Consider the following 19,785-nt stretch of genomic DNA (forward strand, 5'->3'; position numbering starts at 1 on the left):
CTGTCTCTCTCTCTCTCTCTCTGTGTCTTTCTCTGTGTCTTTCTCTCTCTCTCTCTCTGTCTTTCTCTCTCTCTCTCTCTGTCTCTCTCTCTCTCTCTCTCTCTGTCTCTCTCTGTCTCGCTCTCTCTCTCTCTCTCTCTCTCTCACTCTCTGTGTGAAGGGTGGGCTGAAGGCAGTGGTGTGGACAGATGCGTTCCAGATGGTGGTGATGGTAGTGGGCTTCATGACCGTGCTCGTCCAGGGGACCCGGAAAACAGGGGGCGCAGCCTCCGTGTGGGAGGTGGCTAAAAATGGAAACAGACTCGACATCTTTGAGTAAGTACAACCCGCTGTTACCACACTGATTTTTTTTATTTTGACCTTTATTTAACTAGGCAAGTCAGTTAAGAACAAATTACTATTTTCAATAACAGCCTAGGAACAGTGGGGTTAACTGCCTTGTTCAGGGGCAGAACGACAGATTTTTACCTTGTCAGCTCAGGGATTCAATCTTGCAAACTTTCGGTTACTAGTCCAACACTCTAACTACTAGGTTACCTTCCACCCCTCCACTCTAACCACAAGGCTACCTGCCGTCCCTCCACTCTAACCACTAAGCTACCCTGCCACCCCTCCACTCTAACCACTAGGCAACCTGCCGCCCCTCCACTCTAACCACTAGGCTACCTGCCGCCCCTCCACTCTAACCACTAGGCTACTGAGAGTGGGGGGGCGGCAGGTAGCCTAGTGGTTAGAATGGAGGGGCGGCAGGTATCCTAGTGGTTAGAGTGGAGGGGCGGCAGGTAGCCTAGTGGTTAGAGTGGAGGGGCGGCAGGTAGCCTAGTGGTTAGAGTGGGGGGGTGGAAGGTAGCCTAGTGGTTAGAGTGGAGGGGTGGCAAGTAGCCTAGTGGTTAGAGCAGTGGACTAGCAACCGGAAGGTTGCAAGTTCAAATCACCGAGTTGTCGTTCTGCCCCCTGTACAAGGCAGTTCACCCACTGTTCCCCTGAACAAGGCAGTTAACCCACTGTTCTTTGGCCATCATTGAAAATAAGAATTTGTTAACTGAGTTAACCGAGTTGTCACCGAGTTGTCGTTCTGCCCCCTGTACAAGGCAGTTCACCCACTGTTCCCCTGAACAAGGCAGTTAACCCACTGTTCTTTGGCCATCATTGAAAATAAGAATTTCTTAACTGACTTGCCTAGTTAAATAAAAGTATAATATAAAATAAAAATGTCTCAAGGCTTAAACATCCATCTCTAACCCCTCTCCTCTGAGTTTAACAAGTGAACAACAAAGGTTCACCCAGATCTACAGAAAGAGTGTATATATTTTGAGATCTGGCCACGGACCCTCTGCGGTACCCTACTTTGAGAACCCCGCCCGCTTAATGAATATGACTCTATGCCCTCAGCTTTGACCCTGACCCTCTGAGACGTCATACGTTCTGGACCATCTCTATTGGGGGAACCTTCACTTGGCTGGGCATCTACGGGGTCAACCAGTCAACTATACAGAGATGCATCTCCTGCAAAACCGAGACACACGCCAAACTGTAAGCTCATTCCTTCACTGAAGACATATTCCATTTTCACACTACTGAGCCGAGCCGACCTGCTCTATGCATCCGCCGTAGTTGAAACCAGTCCACCATCCTGATCCGGCACGTGTTTTTCGGAGTCCACTCTAAAAAGGTGCTACTCTTATCTATGGTCCTTCGAGACGGATCTGGACGACAACTGCAACACAATCTCCACCCGGCACAGCCAGAAGAGGACTGGCCACCCCACAGAGCCTGGTTCCTCTCTAGGTTTCTTCCTAGGTTTTGGCCTTTCTAGGGAGTTTTTCCTAGCCACCGTGCTTCTACACCTGCATTGCTTGCTGTTTTGGGGGGTTTTAGGCTGGGTTTCTGTACCGCACTTTGAGATATCAGCTGATGTACGAAGAGGCTATATAAATATATTTGATTTGATTTTGATTTGAATGTACTGCACACTTTTATTATTATTTAGAGTGTCTTGTATGGAACAGTCAGGATGCTTCATATCACTACCTTTGTCTGTTATCCACGAGTCAAGGCTGACTTACTGTAAAGCACTTTGTGAAAGCGGTTGATGTGAAAAGAGCTCTATATCTGGTTGTGATTCTTTTTTTTTTTTTACAGTATCATCATTTGTCTGTCATCCACATCCTCAGAGCTCTGTACTTCAACCTGCTGGGCCTGCTGGTCATCCTGGTGTGCGCGGTGTTCTCCGGACTCATTATGTATGCTTTCTACGCCAACTGTGATCCATGGACCGCCCAGTCAGTCACAGCCCCAGACCAGGTTACTACTACTACTATCTATAATGTCTCTGGTTGTCCCTTTATACAGTAGTACACCAGACCAGGTTACTACTACTATCTATAATGTCTCTGGTTGTCCCTTTATACAGTAGTACACCAGACCAGGTTACTACTACTATCTATAATGTCTCTGGTTGTCCCTTTATACAGTAGTACACCAGACCAGGTTACTACTACTATCTATAATGTCTCTGGTTGTCCCTTTATACAGTAGTACACCAGACCAGGTTACTACTACTACTACTACTACTACTACTACTACTACTACCTATAATGTCTCTGGTTGTCCCTTTATACAGTAGTACACCAGACCAGGTTACTACTACTATCTACAATGTCTCTGGTTGTCCCTTTATACAGTAGTACACCAGACCAGGTTACTACTACTACTACTACTACTACTACTACTACTACTACTACTACTATCTATAATGTCTCTGGTTGTCCCTTTATACAGTAGTACACCAGACCAGGTTACTACTACTATCTATAATGTCTCTGGTTGTCCCTTTATACAGTAGTACACCAGACCAGAGAAAGTGTGTAAACACAAAGCACCACTGTTCCCTAAAAGGTTGATATTTACTGTATCAGATATGAACTTGACAGGAAAGTATCTCAGACCGTAGCGTAGCACAACTCGTAGTGGTTGAAGAACTGTATTACGAGCAAACGTTGTTATTTTGGGTTGTAAATGCAGGCGTTTGAATTAAAATAGTGGTAGGTGTTAATAAAAACATTAAAATGTAGACTAATGATAAAACAGAAGCATCGTCTAATTTAGTTATATGGGCCTAAATCATAAGCATATTTTCTGACATGACTGCTAGCTACACAACCAATATTAGGTTACCATTCATCCAATAGACAAGCACACTTGGTTACCATTCATCCAATAGCCAAGCACGCTTGGTTACCATTCATCCAATAGCCAAGCACGCTTGGTTACCATTCATCCAATAGCCAAGCACGCTTGGTTACCATTCATCCAATAAGGAAATAGACTGGTAGCCTAGACGTATGGCAGGCTGCGGTATTGCTGTGACCGAGAAAGGAGAGTGATATCATAGCCTTTTTAATGTCAGAGCCTATATACAAATACAATATGGCTCTGATTGATTTATCAGTCAAAACATGCGTGTGATTTATCAATGAAAACATGTGTCTGATTTAAGAGCAAGAAACAGGCAGGAACAGGGGAAACAAACGCTGGAAGGTTTCATGAACAAAACGAACTGGCAACAGACAAACGGAGAACACAGGTATAAATGCACAGGGGATTTCTTTTTTAACCAGGCAAGTCAGTTAAGAGCAAATTCTTATTTACAATGACGGCCTACCAGGGAACAGCGGGTTAACTGCCTTGTTCAGGGGTAGAACAACATAATTTTACCTTGTCAGCTCGAGGATTCGATCCAGCAACCTTTCAGTTACTGGCCCAACACTCTACCCACTAGGCTACCGACTGCCCCGAAACAGTAATGGGGAAGATGGGTGACACCTGGAGGGGGGTGGAGACAAGCACAAAGACAGGTGAAACACACCAGGGTAGGACACCTGTGTCAGGACCCGGTTTCGAACCTGGGTCTCCGGAGTGAGAAACAGTCACTTAACCAACTGAGCCACGAATAGACAGCAGAACCCAGAAGATGAGGCAGACACAGCAGTACTTAAGACGGTGTATTTAATAAAGAAAAAATCCTAAAATAAAAAATGGCAAATCCAAAAGGTGGTAGGTAAAACACAAAAAGACCTAAAAAGAAACTCACCAAAAATAAAAAACAAAAAACAGAATACCACAAGAACGTCACCCGGAATCGACAAGAGCACACAGAACACTAGGGCAGGGTGCTAACATACAAACACAGAGCACAGAACAGAGGGAAACTAAGGGTTTAAATACACTCAGGGAAAACGAGACACAGGTGCAAATAATAATGGGGAACAAGGGAAAAACATAAGGACAAAAAGCACAATGGGGGCATCTAGTGACCAACAACTGGAACAACCCTGGCCAAATCCTGACAGAATCCCCCCCCTAGGAACGGCTCCTGACGTTCCTACCAGCTCTCTCAGGGTGGAGGACCCTGAACTGACGAATGAGGTCAGGGTCCAGGATGTCTTTGGCAGGAACCCAGGAGCGCTCCTCAGGACCGTAGCCTTCCCAGTCCACCAGATACTGCCAGGACCGCTGCACCCGGCGGGAATCCAGTATCCGGTGGACGGTATAAGCCGGCTGGCCTCCAATGACACGAGGCGGAGGGGAGGTCTGTCTGCCGGGACAAGGGGAGAAAAACAACAGGTTTTAACAAAGACACATGAAATGTGGGATTAATCTTAAGGGATCTGGGTAAGTGTAGGCGATAAGAAACTGGGTTAACTCTCCTGGCAACCTTGAAGGGACCGATGTATTTTTGGGACAGCTTGCGAGACTCCACCCGTAGAGGTAAGTCTCTTGTGGAGAGCCAGACTCTCTGGCCGGGGCGCAGGGTAGGCCCGGGACGGCGACGTCTGTTGGCTTGTTGTTGATACCTCTGTGAGGAACGCATCAGATTAAGACGGGTCTTCCTCCACATAAGCCGACAGCGTCTGACGAACCTCAAGGCTGAAGGCACTCTGACTTCTGCCTCCTGGTCCGGGAACAATGGAGGAGCATAGCCAAACTGACACTCGTGCGGGGACATACCAGTGGAGGAGGAGCGCAAGGTGTTGTGCGCGTATTCGGCCCAAACAATAAAGGATGACCATGTGGACGGGTTGTCACGAGTCATACATCGGAGGGTGGTTTCCAGCTCTTGATTCATCCTCTCTGTTTGGCCGTTGGACTCCGGATGGTACCCTGAAGATAGACTGGCAGAAGCCCCCATGAGTTGGCAGAAGGCCTTCCAAAACCTTGAGGCGAACTGGGGACCTCTGTCAGAAACCACATCTTGAGGAATGCCGAAGACTCGGAACACATGATTAATTACCAACTCAGCCGTTTCCTTGGCAGAAGGTAACTTAGTCAGAGGGACGAACCTGGCCGCCTTTGAAAACCTGTCGATTATGACTAGGATAGTAGTATTGCCATGGGATGGAGGAAGTCCAGTAATAAAGTCCAATGAGATATGGGACCAGGGTCTGTGGGGAACAGGTAAAGGGTGAAGGAGTCCTTGAGGGCGGAGGTGAGAAGATTTGCCCTGGCAGCACACGGGGCAGGCATTGACGAAAGTGGCAACGTCTTCTCTTATGGTAGGCCACCAGAACTTACGCTGGATGAACACCAAGGTGCGACCTACGCCCGGATGACAGGTGAGGCGAGAGGAATGCCCCCACAGAAGGACCTGAGTCCTCACTGCCTTGGGGACAAACAACCGATTGGCAGGGCCTCCTTTAGGGTCCGGTTCGCTAGCTTGAGCACGTCTCACGGTATCCTCAACTTGCCACGAGATCGGAGCCACAATCTTAGCAGCAGGAAGGACAGGCATGTCCGTGTCATCTCGAATGGCAGGAGCGTAGACTCGGGACAGGGCATCCGGTTTGAGATTCTTCGACCCGGGCCGATAGGTGAGGATAAACTGGAATCGATTGAAGAAAAGAGACCATCTAGCTTGTCTAGAGTTCAATCGCTTCGCCTGCTGGATATACTCCAGATTTTTGTGGTCCGTAAGCACTTGAAACGGGTGAGAAGCCCCCTCGAGCCAGTGTCTCCATTCCTTCAATGCCATCTTAACCGCTAGGAGTTCACGATCCCCACATCGTAGTTCCTCTCAGTCGGGGTAAGCCGGTGTGAGAAGAAAGCGCACGGATGAAGCTTCTTGTCTTCACCCCTCTGAGACAGGACAGCTCCAACACCAACCTCTGATGCGTCTACCTCCACCACAAATGGTTCATCCGTAGTCGGTAGTATCAGGATGGGAGCAGAGAGGATGCGCTGCTTGAGTCCTTGGAAGGCCGTCTCAGCTTCTCTTCCCAAAAAAACCTTGCATTGCCACCTTTGGTTAAAGCTGAGAGAGGAGCTGCCACCAAACTGAAGTTCTTGATGAACTTGCGGTAAAAGTTTGTGAAGCCCAGGAAACGCTGAACATCCTTAACGGATTTGGGGGTGGGCCAATCCGCTACCGCCCCTACCTTCCTAGGGTCCATTTGGATTCGACCGGGTTCCACTACAAATCCCAGGAATTGTACTCGGGATGAATGGAATTCACATTTTTCCGGCTTAACGTACAGATGGCTGTCCAGGAGGCGTTTGAGTACTTGTCTGACATGCTTAGTGTGTTCTTGAAGGGAGCTCGAAAAGATGAGGATGTCATCCAAGTAAACGAACACAAATATGTTAAGCATATCCCTAAGCACATCGTTTATGAGCGCTTGGAACACCGCTGGGGCGTTGGTCAGGCCGAAGGGCATCACCAAGTATTCATAGTGACCAGTAGGCGTGTTGAAAGCGGTCTTCCACTCGTCACCAGGTCTGATCCGCACAAGATGGTATGCGTTCCGCAGGTCAAGCTTAGTGAAAACAACTGCTTCCTGGAGCAGCTCGAAGGCTGTGGCCATAAGGGGTAGCGGGTAACGGTTACGGACGGTTATGTCATTGAGTCCCCGGTAGTCGATGCAAGGACGTAACCCACCGTCTTTCTTGGCCACAAAGAAAAACCCTGCTCCCGCCGGGGAGGTGGATGGACGCATGAGGCCTGCTTCCAGAGCGTCCTTGATGTAGGTATCCATAGCAGCTCGTTCGGGTGGAGATAGGGAAAAGATCCGACCCCTGGGAGGGCAAGTGCCCGGAAACAGGTCGATGGGGCAATCGTAAGATCTATGGGGTGGTAGCATGGTGGCCCTCTGTTTGCTAAACACCAGTTTGAGGTCATGGTAACACTCGGGAACTCGGGTCAGGTCGATGGATTCTAAAGACTCGGGAGTAGAACTCGGGGAATTCTGGAAAATACAAGTAGCTTGGCACGTAGGACCCCACTGCTTGATAGTGCCCACAGACCAGTCGATGTGAGGGTTATGGCTGTGAAGCCAGGGGTATCCAAGGACGAGAGGGAACTCGGAACAGGAGATCAAATGAAAGTTCATCAATTCCTGGTGTTGTGAAACTGAAAGTCTCAAGGAGGTAGTGACATGAGTGACAAGTCCAGATCCCAAAGGGCTTCCATCCAATGTAGTAACCCTCATGGGGTCACTTAGAGGTTCAGAGGGAACGCCATTCTCCTTCGCCCAGACACCATCCATGAAGTTACCTGCGGCTCCAGAGTCTACCAATGCTTGAAGGTGAAGCTTGTGGTTGTCCCAGGAGAGGGTGACTGGAATGAGCAGACGGGAGTTGGACGGATGGGAGGAGGTTATGTTTCCCGTTACAGTTCCCCCCGGTCTGTACGGGACAGAGCGTTTCCCTGGAGCCCGGGACACGTGGAACGGAAATGGCCCGGTTTGCCGCAATATAGACAGCTTCGCTCCCTCATCCGGCGGTCTCTCTCAGCCTGGGAGATGCGTCCAATCTGCATGGGTTCCGGTGGAGCCAGTGATGATAAAGGTGGGGACTCGGAGCTGGGACTGATAGGGGCTAGAGGTCTACGGTTGAGTTCTCTCTCTCTCAGACGCTGGTCAATGCGTGAGGCCAACTTGATCAGGGACTCGAGATTGTCCGGTGGTTCCCGAGTGGCCAGTTCATCTTGGATAGTGTCGGAAAGGCCTTTCAGAAAGCACACCGTGAGCGCCTCGTTGTTCCAGCCACTCGCTGCTGCCACCGTGCGGAACTGGATGGCATAGTCCGTCACGCTGCGCCAACCTTGATGGAGAGTCAGGAGCTGTTTGGCTGAGTCAGAACCACTGCTTGGGCCTTGAAACACTCGTTTGAATTCCTCAGCAAAGGCAGAGTAGCTGGCACAGCAGGAACTATGGGCATCCCACACAGCAGTAGCCCAGGCCAGGGCTTTTTCCGACAGCAGGGTGATGATATATGCGATCTTAGACCGGTCGGTGGGAAACGACGAAGGTTGCAGCTCAAAGGAGAGAGAACATTGAGTGAGAAACCCTTTACAAGCACTTGGATCACCTGAGAACCGTTGGGGAGGTGGAAGACGAGGTTCAGCCAGGGGGTTAACTGCCATGGGTACGTGAACTTGAGGTACTGGGACGGGAACTGTTGCCGGGGTAAGTCGATCAGATATTTGCTTAATGGAAGTCAGCATCTCCGACAGAAGATGAGAATGTCTAGCCATTAAGGCCTCTTGCTGAACCAGGGCGGCTTCGTGGCGTTGGACAGTCTCCTGGTGGTGGGACAGCGTGGCAAAAAGGTCCTGGGAACTGGCTGCCTCTGGGTTCATTTTTGGCTCTGTGTTTCTGTCAGGACCCGGTTTCGAACCTGGGTCTCCGGAGTGAGAAACAGTCACTTAACCAACTGAGCCACGAATAGACAGCAGAACCCAGAAGATGAGGCAGACACAGCAGTACTTAAGACGGTGTATTTAATAAAGAAAAAATCCTAAAATAAAAAATGGCAAATCCAAAAGGTGGTAGGTAAAACACAAAAAGACCTAAAAAGAAACTCACCAAAAATAAACAAAAACAAAAAACAGAATACCACAAGAACGTCACCCGGAATCGACAAGAGCACACAGAACACTAGGGCAGGGTGCTAACATACAAACACAGAGCACAGAACAGAGGGAAACTAAGGGTTTAAATACACTCAGGGAAAACGAGACACAGGTGCAAATAATAATGGGGAACAAGGGAAAAACATAAGGACAAAAAGCACAATGGGGGCATCTAGTGACCAACAACTGGAACAACCCTGGCCAAATCCTGACAACCTGGTTACTGTTACTATCCTTTCTACACCAATAAGTGTCTCTGGTTGTGTCCCATGTCACCCTATTCCCTATATAAAGTAGGGGACTACTTTTGACCAAAGCCTTATTGGCGCTGGTCTAAAGTAGTGCACTATATAAGGAATAGGGTTCTACAGGGCTCTGGTCTAAAGTAGTGTACTATATAGGGAATAGGGTTCTATAGGGCTCTGGTCTAAAGTAGTGTACTATATAGGGAATAGGGTTCTATAGGGCTCTGGTCTAAAGTAGTGCACTATATAGGGAATAGGGTTCTATAGGGCTCTGGTCTAAAGTAGTGCACTATATAGGGAGTAGGGTTCTATAGGGCTCTGGTCTAAAGTAGTGCACTATATAGGGTTCTATAGGGCTCTGGTCTAAAGTAGTGCACTATATAGGGAATAGGGTTCTATAGCGCTCTGGTCTAAAGTAGTGCACTATATAGGGCTCTGGTCTAAAGTAGTGCACTATATAGGGAATAGGGTTCTATAGGGCCCTGGTCTAAAGTAGTGCACTATATAGGGCTCTGGTCTAAAGTAGTGCACTATATATAGGGAATAGGGTTCTATAGGGCTCTGGTCTAAAGTAGTGCACTATATAGGGAATAGGGTTCTATAGGGCTCTGGTCTAAAGTAGTGCACTATATAGGGAATAGGGTTCTATAGCGCTCTGGTCTAAAGTAGTGCACTATATAGGGAGTAGGGTTCTATAGGGCTCTGGTCTAAAGTAGTGCACTATATAGGGAATAGGGTTCTATAGGGCTCTGATCTAAAGTAGTGCACTATATAGGGCTCTGGTCTAAAGTAGTGCACTATATAGGGAATAGGGTTCTATAGGGCCCTGGTCTAAAGTAGTGCACTATATAGGGCTCTGGTCTAAAGTAGTGCACTATATATAGGGAATAGGGTTCTATAGGGCTCTGGTCTAAAGTAGTGCACTATATAGGGAATAGGGTTCTATAGGGCTCTGGTCTAAAGTAGTGCACTATATAGGGAGTAGGGTTCTATAGGGCCCTGGTCTAAAGTAGTGCACTATATATGGAATAGGGTTCTATAGCGCTCTGGTCTAAAGTAGTGTATTATATAGGGAATAGGGTTCTATAGGGCTCTGGTCTAAAGTAGTGTACTATATAGGGAATAGGGTTCTACAGGGCTCTGGTCTAAAGTAGTGCACTAAAAAGGGAATAGGGTGCCATTTATATTTCTAGCCCTAATTAACTTGTCTTCTCCAATTCTTACTCTGTCACAGCCACAAACCACATAGGTCACTACGGTCTAATTAGTGGGGCTGTTCTACATCAAATTATATTAATCACATACACACATTTAGCAGATGTTATTGCGGTTTTTTTTGCGAAATGCTTGTGTTTCTAGCTCCAACAGTGCAGTAATATCTAACCCTTAAATTCACATCTGGTCGTTAGTGTTTGCAGAGTTCGGGTTAATTCCATTTCAATTCAGGAAGTGACTGAATTGAAATGGAATTGACTCCAACCCTGGTGTCTAGTGGCCGAAATTGATACAGTCTCCAGTGTTTGTGTCCAGTGCTCTGCTACCCAGTACTCATTAGCTTCCCCTTAAGTCTCTACTCATGCCATATCCTTTTCACTCTGTGTCTCTACAGCTCATGCCATGACCTTTTCACTCTGTGTCTCTACAGCTCATGCCATGACCTTTTCACGCTGTGTCTCTACAGCTCATGCCATGACCTTTTCACGCTGTGTCTCTACAGCTCATGCCATGACCTTTTCACGCTGTGTCTCTACTCATGCCATGACCTTTTCACTCTGTGTCTTTACAGCTCATGCCGTATTTTGTCATGGAGATTCTGGGGGATTATCCTGGTCTTCCAGGGCTGTTTGTTGCCTGTGCGTTCAGTGGAACACTCAGGTTAGAGGAATCACTGTGTGGATAATTTTAAATTGTTTAGGGAGAGTTTTCGCAAAGCCTTCGTAGCTAAAGTAGGATGTTATTTTGCTCCACAACGCAGCCACAAGAGAGTAATTGTAAAATCAGTGTTTTGTAAGGTCAATCGTCAATCTATTTACAAACTAAGGCATTGGGAAAACCCAGCCCAGAATGAAATTGTCTTGCCTTCATTGCATTCTAACTTTAAGTACAGTATTCATTAGGAGATCTGAACTAATGCCCAGTCCTTGTCTCTCTCAGTACTGTGGCAGCCAGCATCAATGCCCTAGCCACGGTGACCTATGAAGACTTTGTTAAGCAGTGTTGTACTAACCTCTCCAACAAAGCCAGCGGCTGGATCAGCAAAGGACTGTGTAAGAATAACTCCCAGTTATTACCATACTAGAATAACTCCCAGTTATTACTATACTAGAATAACTCCCAGTTATTACTATACTAGAATAACTCCCCGGTTATTACCCTATTAGAATAACTCCCAGTTATTACTATACTAGAATAACTCCCCGGTTATTACCCTATTAGAATAACTCCCAGTTATTACTATACTAGAATAACTCCCAGTTATTGCTATAATAGAATAACTCCCAGTTATTGCTATACTAGAATAACTCCCAGTTATTACTATACTAGAATAACTCCCAGTTATTACTATACTAGAATAACTCCCAGTTATTACTATACTAGAATAACTCCCTGGTTATTACCATACTAGAATAACTCCCTGGTTATTACCCTATTAGAATAACTCCCAGTTATTATCCTATACTAGAATAACTCCCAGTTATTACTATACTAGAATAACTCCCAGCTATTACCCTATTAGAATAACTCCCAGTTATTACCATACTAGAATAACTCCCAGTTATTACTATACTAGAATAACTCCCAGTTATTGCTATACTAGAATAACTCCCAGTTATTGCTATACTAGAATAACTCCCAGTTATTACCATATTAGAATAACTCCCAGTTATTACCATAATAGAATAACTCCCAGTTATTACCATACTAGAATAACTCCCAGTTATTACCCTATTAGAATAACTCCCAGTTATTACCCTATTAGAATAACTCCCAGTTATTACCATAATAGAATAACTCCCAGTTATTACCATAATAGAATAACTCCCCAGTTAGTATATTACTCCCCTATACTAGAATAACTCCCAGTTATTACCATACTAGAATAACTCCCAGTTATTGCTATACTAGAATAACTCCCAGTTATTACTATACTAGAATAACTCCCAGTTATTACTATACTAGAATAACTCCCAGTTATTACTATACTAGAATAACTCCCAGTTATTACTATACTGGAATAACTCCCAGTTATTACTATACTGGAATAACTCCCAGTTATTACTATACTGGAATAACTCCCAGTTATTACTATACTAGAATAACTCCCAGTTATTACTATACTAGAATAACTCCCAGTTATTACTATACTAGAATAACTCCCAGTTATTACTATACTAGAATAACTCCCAGTTATTACTATACTAGAATAACTCCCAGTTATTACCCTATTAGAATAACTCCCAGTTATTACCATATTAGAATAACTCCCAGTTATTACCCTATTAGAATAACTCCCAGTTATTACCCTATTAGAATAACTCCCAGTTAGCTATAGAATACCCTATTAGAATAATAACTCCCAGTTATTACTATACTAGAATAACTCCCATTTATTGCTATACTATTACCCTATTAGAATAACTCCCATTTATTACTATCCTATTAGAATAACTCCCAGTTATTACCCTATTAGAATAACTCCCAGTTATTACCATAATAGAATAACTCCCAGTTATTACCATACTAGAATAACTCCCAGTTATTACCCTATTAGAATAACTCCCAGTTATTACCCTATTAGAATAACTCCCAGTTATTACCATAATAGAATAACTCCCAGTTATTACCATAATAGAATAACTCCCAGTTATTACCATAGTAGAATAACTCCCAGTTATTACCCTATTAGAATAACTCCCAGTTATTACCATATTAGAATAACTCCCAGTTATTACCCTATTAGAATAACTCCCAGTTATTACCCTATTAGAATAACTCCCAGTTATTACCATACTAGAATAACTCCCTGTTATTGCTATACTAGAATAACTCCCATTTATTGCTATACTAGAATAACTCCCAGTTATTACTATACTAGAATAACTCCCCGTTATTACTATACTAGAATAACTCCCCGTTATTACTATACTAGAATAACTCCCCGTTATTACTATACTAGAATAACTCCCAGTTATTACTATACTGGAATAACTCCCAGTTATTACTATACTGGAATAACTCCCAGTTATTACTATACTGGAATAACTCCCAGTTATTACTATACTAGAATAACTCCCAGTTATTACTATACTAGAATAACTCCCAGTTATTACTATACTAGAATAACTCCCAGTTATTACCATACTAGAATAACTCCCAGTTATTACCATACTAGAATAACTCCCAGTTATTACCATACTAGAATAACTCCCAGTTATTACCATACTAGAATAACTCCCAGTTATTACCATACTAGAATAACTCCCAGTTATTACCCTATTAGAATAACTCCCAGTTATTACTAGAATAACTATTGCCATAGAATAACTCCCAGTTATTACCCTATTAGAATAACTCCCAGTTATTACCCTATTAGAATAACTCCCAGTTATTATCCTATTAGAATAACTCCCAGTTATTATCCTATTAGAATAACTCCCAGCTATTACCCTATTAGAATAACTCCCAGTTATTACCATACTAGAATAACTCCCAGTTATTACCCTATTAGAATAACTCCCAGTTATTGCTATATTACTCCCCTATTAGAATAACTCCCAGCTATTACCCTATTAGAATAACTCCCAGTTATTACCATAATAGAATAACTCCCAGCTATTACCATAATAGAATAACTCCCAGTTATTACCCTATTAGAATAACTCCCAGTTATTACCATACTAGAATAACTCCCAGTTATTACCATACTAGAATAACTCCCAGCTATTACCCTATTAGAATAACTCCCAGTTATTACCCTATTAGAATAACTCCCAGTTATTACCATAATAGAATAACTCCCAGTTATTATCGTAGTAGAATAACTCCCAGTTATTACCATAGTAGAATAACTCCCAGTTATTACCCTATTAGAATAACTCCCAGTTATTACTATACTAGAATAACTCCCAGTTATTACCCTATTAGAATAACTCCCAGTTATTACCATAATAGAATAACTCCCAGTTATTACCGTAGTAGAATAACTCCCAGTTATTACCCTATTAGAATAACTCCCAGTTATTACCATAATAGAATAACTCCCAGTTATTACCATAGTAGAATAACTCCCAGTTATTACCATACTAGAATAACTCCCAGTTATTGCTATACTAGAATAACTCCCAGTTATTAGAATAACTCCCAGTTATTACCATACTAGAATAACTCCCAGTTATTACCATACTAGAATAACTCCCAGTTATTACCCTATTAGAATAACTCCCAGTTATTACCTATTAGAATAACTCCCAGTTAGAATAACTCCCAGTTATTACCATAATAGAATAACTCCCAGTTATTACCGTAGTAGAATAACTCCCAGTTATTACCGTAGTAGAATAACTCCCAGTTATTACCATACTAGAATAACTCCCAGCTATTACCCTAGTAGAATAACTCCCAGTTATTACTATACTAGAATAACTCCCAGTTATTACCATACTAGAATAACTCCCAGCTATTACCCTAGTAGAATAACTCCCAGTTATTACTATAATAGAATAACTCCCAGTTATTATTTAGAATAACTACCAGTTATACCATAATAGAATAACTCCCAGTTATTACCAGTTCCCAGTTATTGCTATACTAGAATAACTCCGTTATTGCTATACTAGAATAACTCCCAGTTATTACTATAATATAGGCCATAAATTGGAGCCCAGCTTGTGAAGAATAATGCCAACGTACACACTCTACCATCATTACCTCTGCAGGTATCGTGTTCGGCGTCGCCTGCACCACTATGGCGGTTGCTGCATCCTACATGGGAGGGGTTGTCCAGGTAACCACTGTCCCTGTTAGTGTTTGAAGGACTCGTACGTGCATGCAGCTGATGCCTACGTGATTAATACGTCTTGATGTGTGTTTCCCAGGCAGCTCTGAGTATCCATGGTATGTGTGGTGGTCCCATGCTCGGTCTCTTCTCTCTGGGAATCCTCTTCCCCTGGACCAACTCTATGGTCAGAAAACACCTCTTTGTTGTCTCCACAGCGCTTCCAGACAGATTAAGTCTCGTTCCTGGACTAAGAACCTATTTCACTATTAAGAATAATGAATGATTAAGAAATTAGGCTTTAATCCAAGAATCTAATCTTTTTTTTACCAAAACTCACTTAAAAACACAAGCAATTCTACATACATCTATATAAATGCAGTTATCAAGTAACTCATTTATAAATTATCATCTTCCGTAATTCAGTCCGTGTGCTGTACTGGTTGTCTTCAGGCAGCAGCAGGTGATAGTGGGCGTCGTCCTCGTCGTTCTGGGCAGGTGTTCACATAAGTTATTATAAGCTTTACTATGGGACATTATAAAAGTCTCATACATGCTTATAACAAGTTGTAAAAAAATCCCGATAAAACCTGAAGGTTGTAAAAGTGTTACTGTGACTTGTTGACGTCTGCCTTCAGGGAGCAGCCGGCGGTCTGATAGTGGGCATCGCCCTGTCGTTCTGGGCAGGTGTTGGAGCCTTCCTCTACCCTGCTCTAGACATCAACACTCGGACCTCACCACCAGACCTCACCTGTCTCTCAAGGTATAGAGTATAGGATGTCTACCATCAAGGTATAGTACTGTAACTCTGTCACCTGGACCTACCACTCTACCATCAAGGTATAGTACTGTATAGTTCCACCTTCTCACCTGGACCCTACCACTCTACCACCAAGGTATAGTACTGTATAGTCTCTGTCACCTGGACCCTACCACTCTACCATCAAGGTATAGTACTGTATAGTCTCTGTCACCTGGACCCTACCACTCTACCATCAAGGTATAGTACTGTATAGTCTCTGTCACCTGGACCCTACCACTCTACCATCAAGGTATAGTACTGTATAGTCTCTGTCACCTGGACATCAAGGTATAGTACTGTATAGTCTCTGTCACCTGGACCCTACCATCAAGGTATCACCTGGTACTGTATAGTCTCTGTCACCTGGACCCTACCACTCTACCATCAAGGTATAGTACTGTATAGTCTCTGTCACCTGGACCCTACCACTCACCATCTAGTACTGAGTCTCTGTCCCTGGACCACTCTACCATCATAGGTATCACCTGGTACCATCAAGGTATAGTACTGTATAGTCTCTGTCACCTGGACACTCTACCATCAAGGTATAGTACTGTATAGTCTCTGTCACCTGGACCCTACCACTCTACCATCAAGGTATAGTACTGTATAGTCTCTGTCACCTGGACCCTACCACTCTACCATCAAGGTATAGTACTGTATAGTCTCTGTCACCTGGACCCTACCACTCTACCATCAAGGTATCACCTGGTACCATCAAGGTATAGTCTCTGTCACCAGGACCCTACCACTCTACCATCAAGGTATAGTACTGTATAGTCTCTGTCACCTGGACCCTACCACTCTACCATCAAGGTATAGTACTGTATAGTCTCTGTCACCAGGACCCTACCACTCTACCATCAAGGTATAGTACTGTATAGTCTCTGTCACCTGGACCCTACCACTCTACCATCAAGGTATAGTACTGTATAGTCTACCTCTGTCACCTGGACCCTACCACTCTACCATCAAGGTATAGTACTGTATAGTCTCTGTCACCTGGACCCTACCACTCTACCATCAAGGTATAGTACTGTATATAGTCTCTGTCACTCTGGACCCTACCACTCTACCATCAAGGTATAGTACTGTATAGTCTCTGTCACCTGGACCCTACCACTCTACCATCAAGGTATAGTACTGTATAGTCTCTGTCTGTCAGTCTCTGGACCCTACCATCAAGGTATAGTACTGTATAGTCTCTGTCACCTGGACCCTACCACTCTACCATCAAGGTATAGTACTGTATAGTCTCTGTCACCTGGACCCTACCATCAAGGTATAGTACTGTATAGTCTCTGTCGCCTGGACCCTACCACTCTACCATCAAGGTATAGTACTGTATAGTCTCTGTCACCTGGACCCTACCACTCTACCATCAAGGTATAGTACTGTATAGTCTCTGTCACCTGGACCCTACCACTCTACCATCAAGGTATAGTACTGTATAGTCTCTGTCACCTGGACCCTACCACTCTACCATCAAGGTATAGTACTGTATAGTCTCTGTCACCTGGACCCTACCATCAAGGTATAGTACTGTATAGTCTCTGTCACCAGGACCATGTTCAGTTCAGGAGAAAATGTAGCAAAACGATTTAATGAAAAATGGAATCTGTGTTGTTATTGGACAAGTTCAGGTTGTGCCTGACCCTCTTCAAGACATTTAAAAATGACTTCTCCCCGCTGAACACAACCCACGTTTACTAAGCTATGATACACTAGAGGTATTGTATTATGTACAGTACACAATACACACACACACACACACCTCTCTTTAATACAGATGTAGGATCTTAATTTGAGCCAGTTTGCTACAGCAGGAAAATAATCCTGCAGCAACAGGAAATTTGAATTATTATTGTGGATAATAGTTAATAGATATACATTGATACATTTTTCGTTAGGGCAAAATCAAGTTTGACATTTTAAAAAGTGGAAATTGGAAACTTCAAACTTCAGAAGCCTTTTAAAAACCTTGAATACACACTACACATTCTCAGAAACAAACGAGTAATCAAAGTAAGATGACATTGGACTTCACATCCAAGTGATTTGTAGTTAAGGTTGCAGAATTCCAAACATTTCCCCACATTTTTGATGCTTTCCAGAAATGCCTTTTGGAAAATCCACCCCGAGAGAATAGAATAAACAAGAAGTTTGTTATTCTCCAACTAGGATTTCTGGAAAACCTGGGAATTTTGGGATAGTTAGCAATGTTTTGCAACCTTTTATTTTGTAGGCGATCTTGTGGACAACAGGATATTGTATAACTCCTCTGTCTTCCACAGGTCGTCCCTGGCTGATCACTGGTACTCCATGTCCTATCTGTACTACAGCGCTGTAGGGTTTTCAGCCACCATTACTGCAGGCCTGCTCATCTCCTTCATCACAGGTACTGTGTGTCTGCAACGTTGACACATACAGTGGGGCAAAAAAGGTATTTAGTCAGACACCAAGTTCTCCCACTTAAAAAAGATCAGAGAGGCCTGTCATTTTCATCATAGGTACACTTCAACTATGACAGACAAAATGAGAGAAAAAAATCTAGAAAATCACATTGTAGGATTTTTAATGAATTTATTTGCAAATTATGGTGGAAAATAAGTATTTGGTCAATAACAAAAGTTTCTCAATACTTTGTTATTTACCCTTTGTTGGCAATGACAGAGGTCAAAAAAGTTTTCTGTAAGTCTTCACAAGGTTTTCACACACTGTTGCTGGTATTTGGGCCCATTCCTCAATGCAGATCTCCTCTAGAGCATTGATGTTTTGGGGCTGTTGCTGGGCAACAAGGACTTTCAACTCCCTCCAAAGATTTTCTATGGGGTTGAGATCTGGAGACTGACTAGGCCACTCCAGGACCTTGAAATGCTTCTTACGAAGCCACTCCTCTATTGCCCGGGCATTGTGTTTGGGATCATTGTCATGCTGAAAGACCCAGCCACGTTTCATCTTCAATGCCCTTGCTGATGGAAGGAGGTTTTCACTCAAAATCTCATGATACATGGCCCCATTCATTCTTTCCTTTACACGGATCAGTCGTCCTGGTCCCTTTGCAGAAAAACAGCCCCAAAGCATGATGTTTTCACCCCCATGCTTCACAGTAGGTATGGTGTTCTTTGGATGCAACTCAGCATTCTTTGTCCTCCAAACACGACGAGTTGAGTTCTGACCATATGACATTCTCCCAATCTTCTTCTGGATCATCCAAATGCTCTCTAGCAAACTTCAGACGGCCCTGGACATGTACTGGCTTAAGCAGGGGGACACGTTTGACACTGCAGGATTTGAGTCCCTGGCGGCGTAGTGTGTTACTGATGGGAGGCTTTGTTACTTTGGTCCCAGCTCTCTGCAGGTCATTCACTAGGTCCCCCCTTGTGGTTCTGGGATTTTTGCTAACCGTTCTTGTGATCATTTTGACCCCACGGGGTGAGATCTTGCGTGGAGCCCCAGATCGAGGGAGATTATCAGTGGTCTTGTATGTCTTCCATTTCCTAATAATTGCTCCCACGATTGATTTCTTCAAACCAAGCTGCTTACCTATTGCAGATTCAGTCTTCCCAACCTGGTGCAGGTCTACAATTTTGTTTCTGGTATCCTTTGACAGCTCTTTGGTCTTGGCCATAGTGGAGTTTAGAGTGTTGCTGTTTGAGGTTGTGGACAGGTGTCTTTTATACTGATAACAAGTTCAAACAGGTGCCATTAATACAGGTAACGAGTGGAGGACAGAGGAGCCTCTTAAAGAAGAAGTTACAGGTCTGTGAGAGCCAGAAATTTTGCTTGTTTGTAGGTGACCAAATACTTATTTTCCACCATAATTTGCAAATAA

The 19,785-nt window shown here is 43.9% G+C and overlaps 1 protein-coding gene across 1 annotated transcript in view; it reads left to right on the forward strand.

The window, feature by feature from the left end:
- slc5a12 (solute carrier family 5 member 12) overlaps positions 1 to 19,785 on the forward strand; it is a 30,218-nt gene that overhangs the window by 5,094 nt on the left and 5,339 nt on the right. Inside the window, exons 5-14 of the mRNA XM_064929081.1 lie at positions 161 to 315; positions 1,393 to 1,533; positions 2,175 to 2,304; positions 10,940 to 11,028; positions 11,308 to 11,420; positions 15,090 to 15,157; positions 15,249 to 15,335; positions 15,787 to 15,901; positions 16,005 to 16,044; positions 18,245 to 18,348. Coding sequence (XP_064785153.1) covers positions 161 to 315; positions 1,393 to 1,533; positions 2,175 to 2,304; positions 10,940 to 11,028; positions 11,308 to 11,420; positions 15,090 to 15,157; positions 15,249 to 15,335; positions 15,787 to 15,901; positions 16,005 to 16,044; positions 18,245 to 18,348 — 1,042 coding nt within the window. The remainder of the gene's footprint in view (positions 1 to 160; positions 316 to 1,392; positions 1,534 to 2,174; positions 2,305 to 10,939; positions 11,029 to 11,307; positions 11,421 to 15,089; positions 15,158 to 15,248; positions 15,336 to 15,786; positions 15,902 to 16,004; positions 16,045 to 18,244; positions 18,349 to 19,785) is intronic.

The sequence above is a fragment of the Oncorhynchus masou genome, chromosome 22 (genome assembly GCF_036934945.1).
Source record: "Oncorhynchus masou masou isolate Uvic2021 chromosome 22, UVic_Omas_1.1, whole genome shotgun sequence".
NCBI lineage: Eukaryota > Metazoa > Chordata > Actinopteri > Salmoniformes > Salmonidae > Oncorhynchus > Oncorhynchus masou.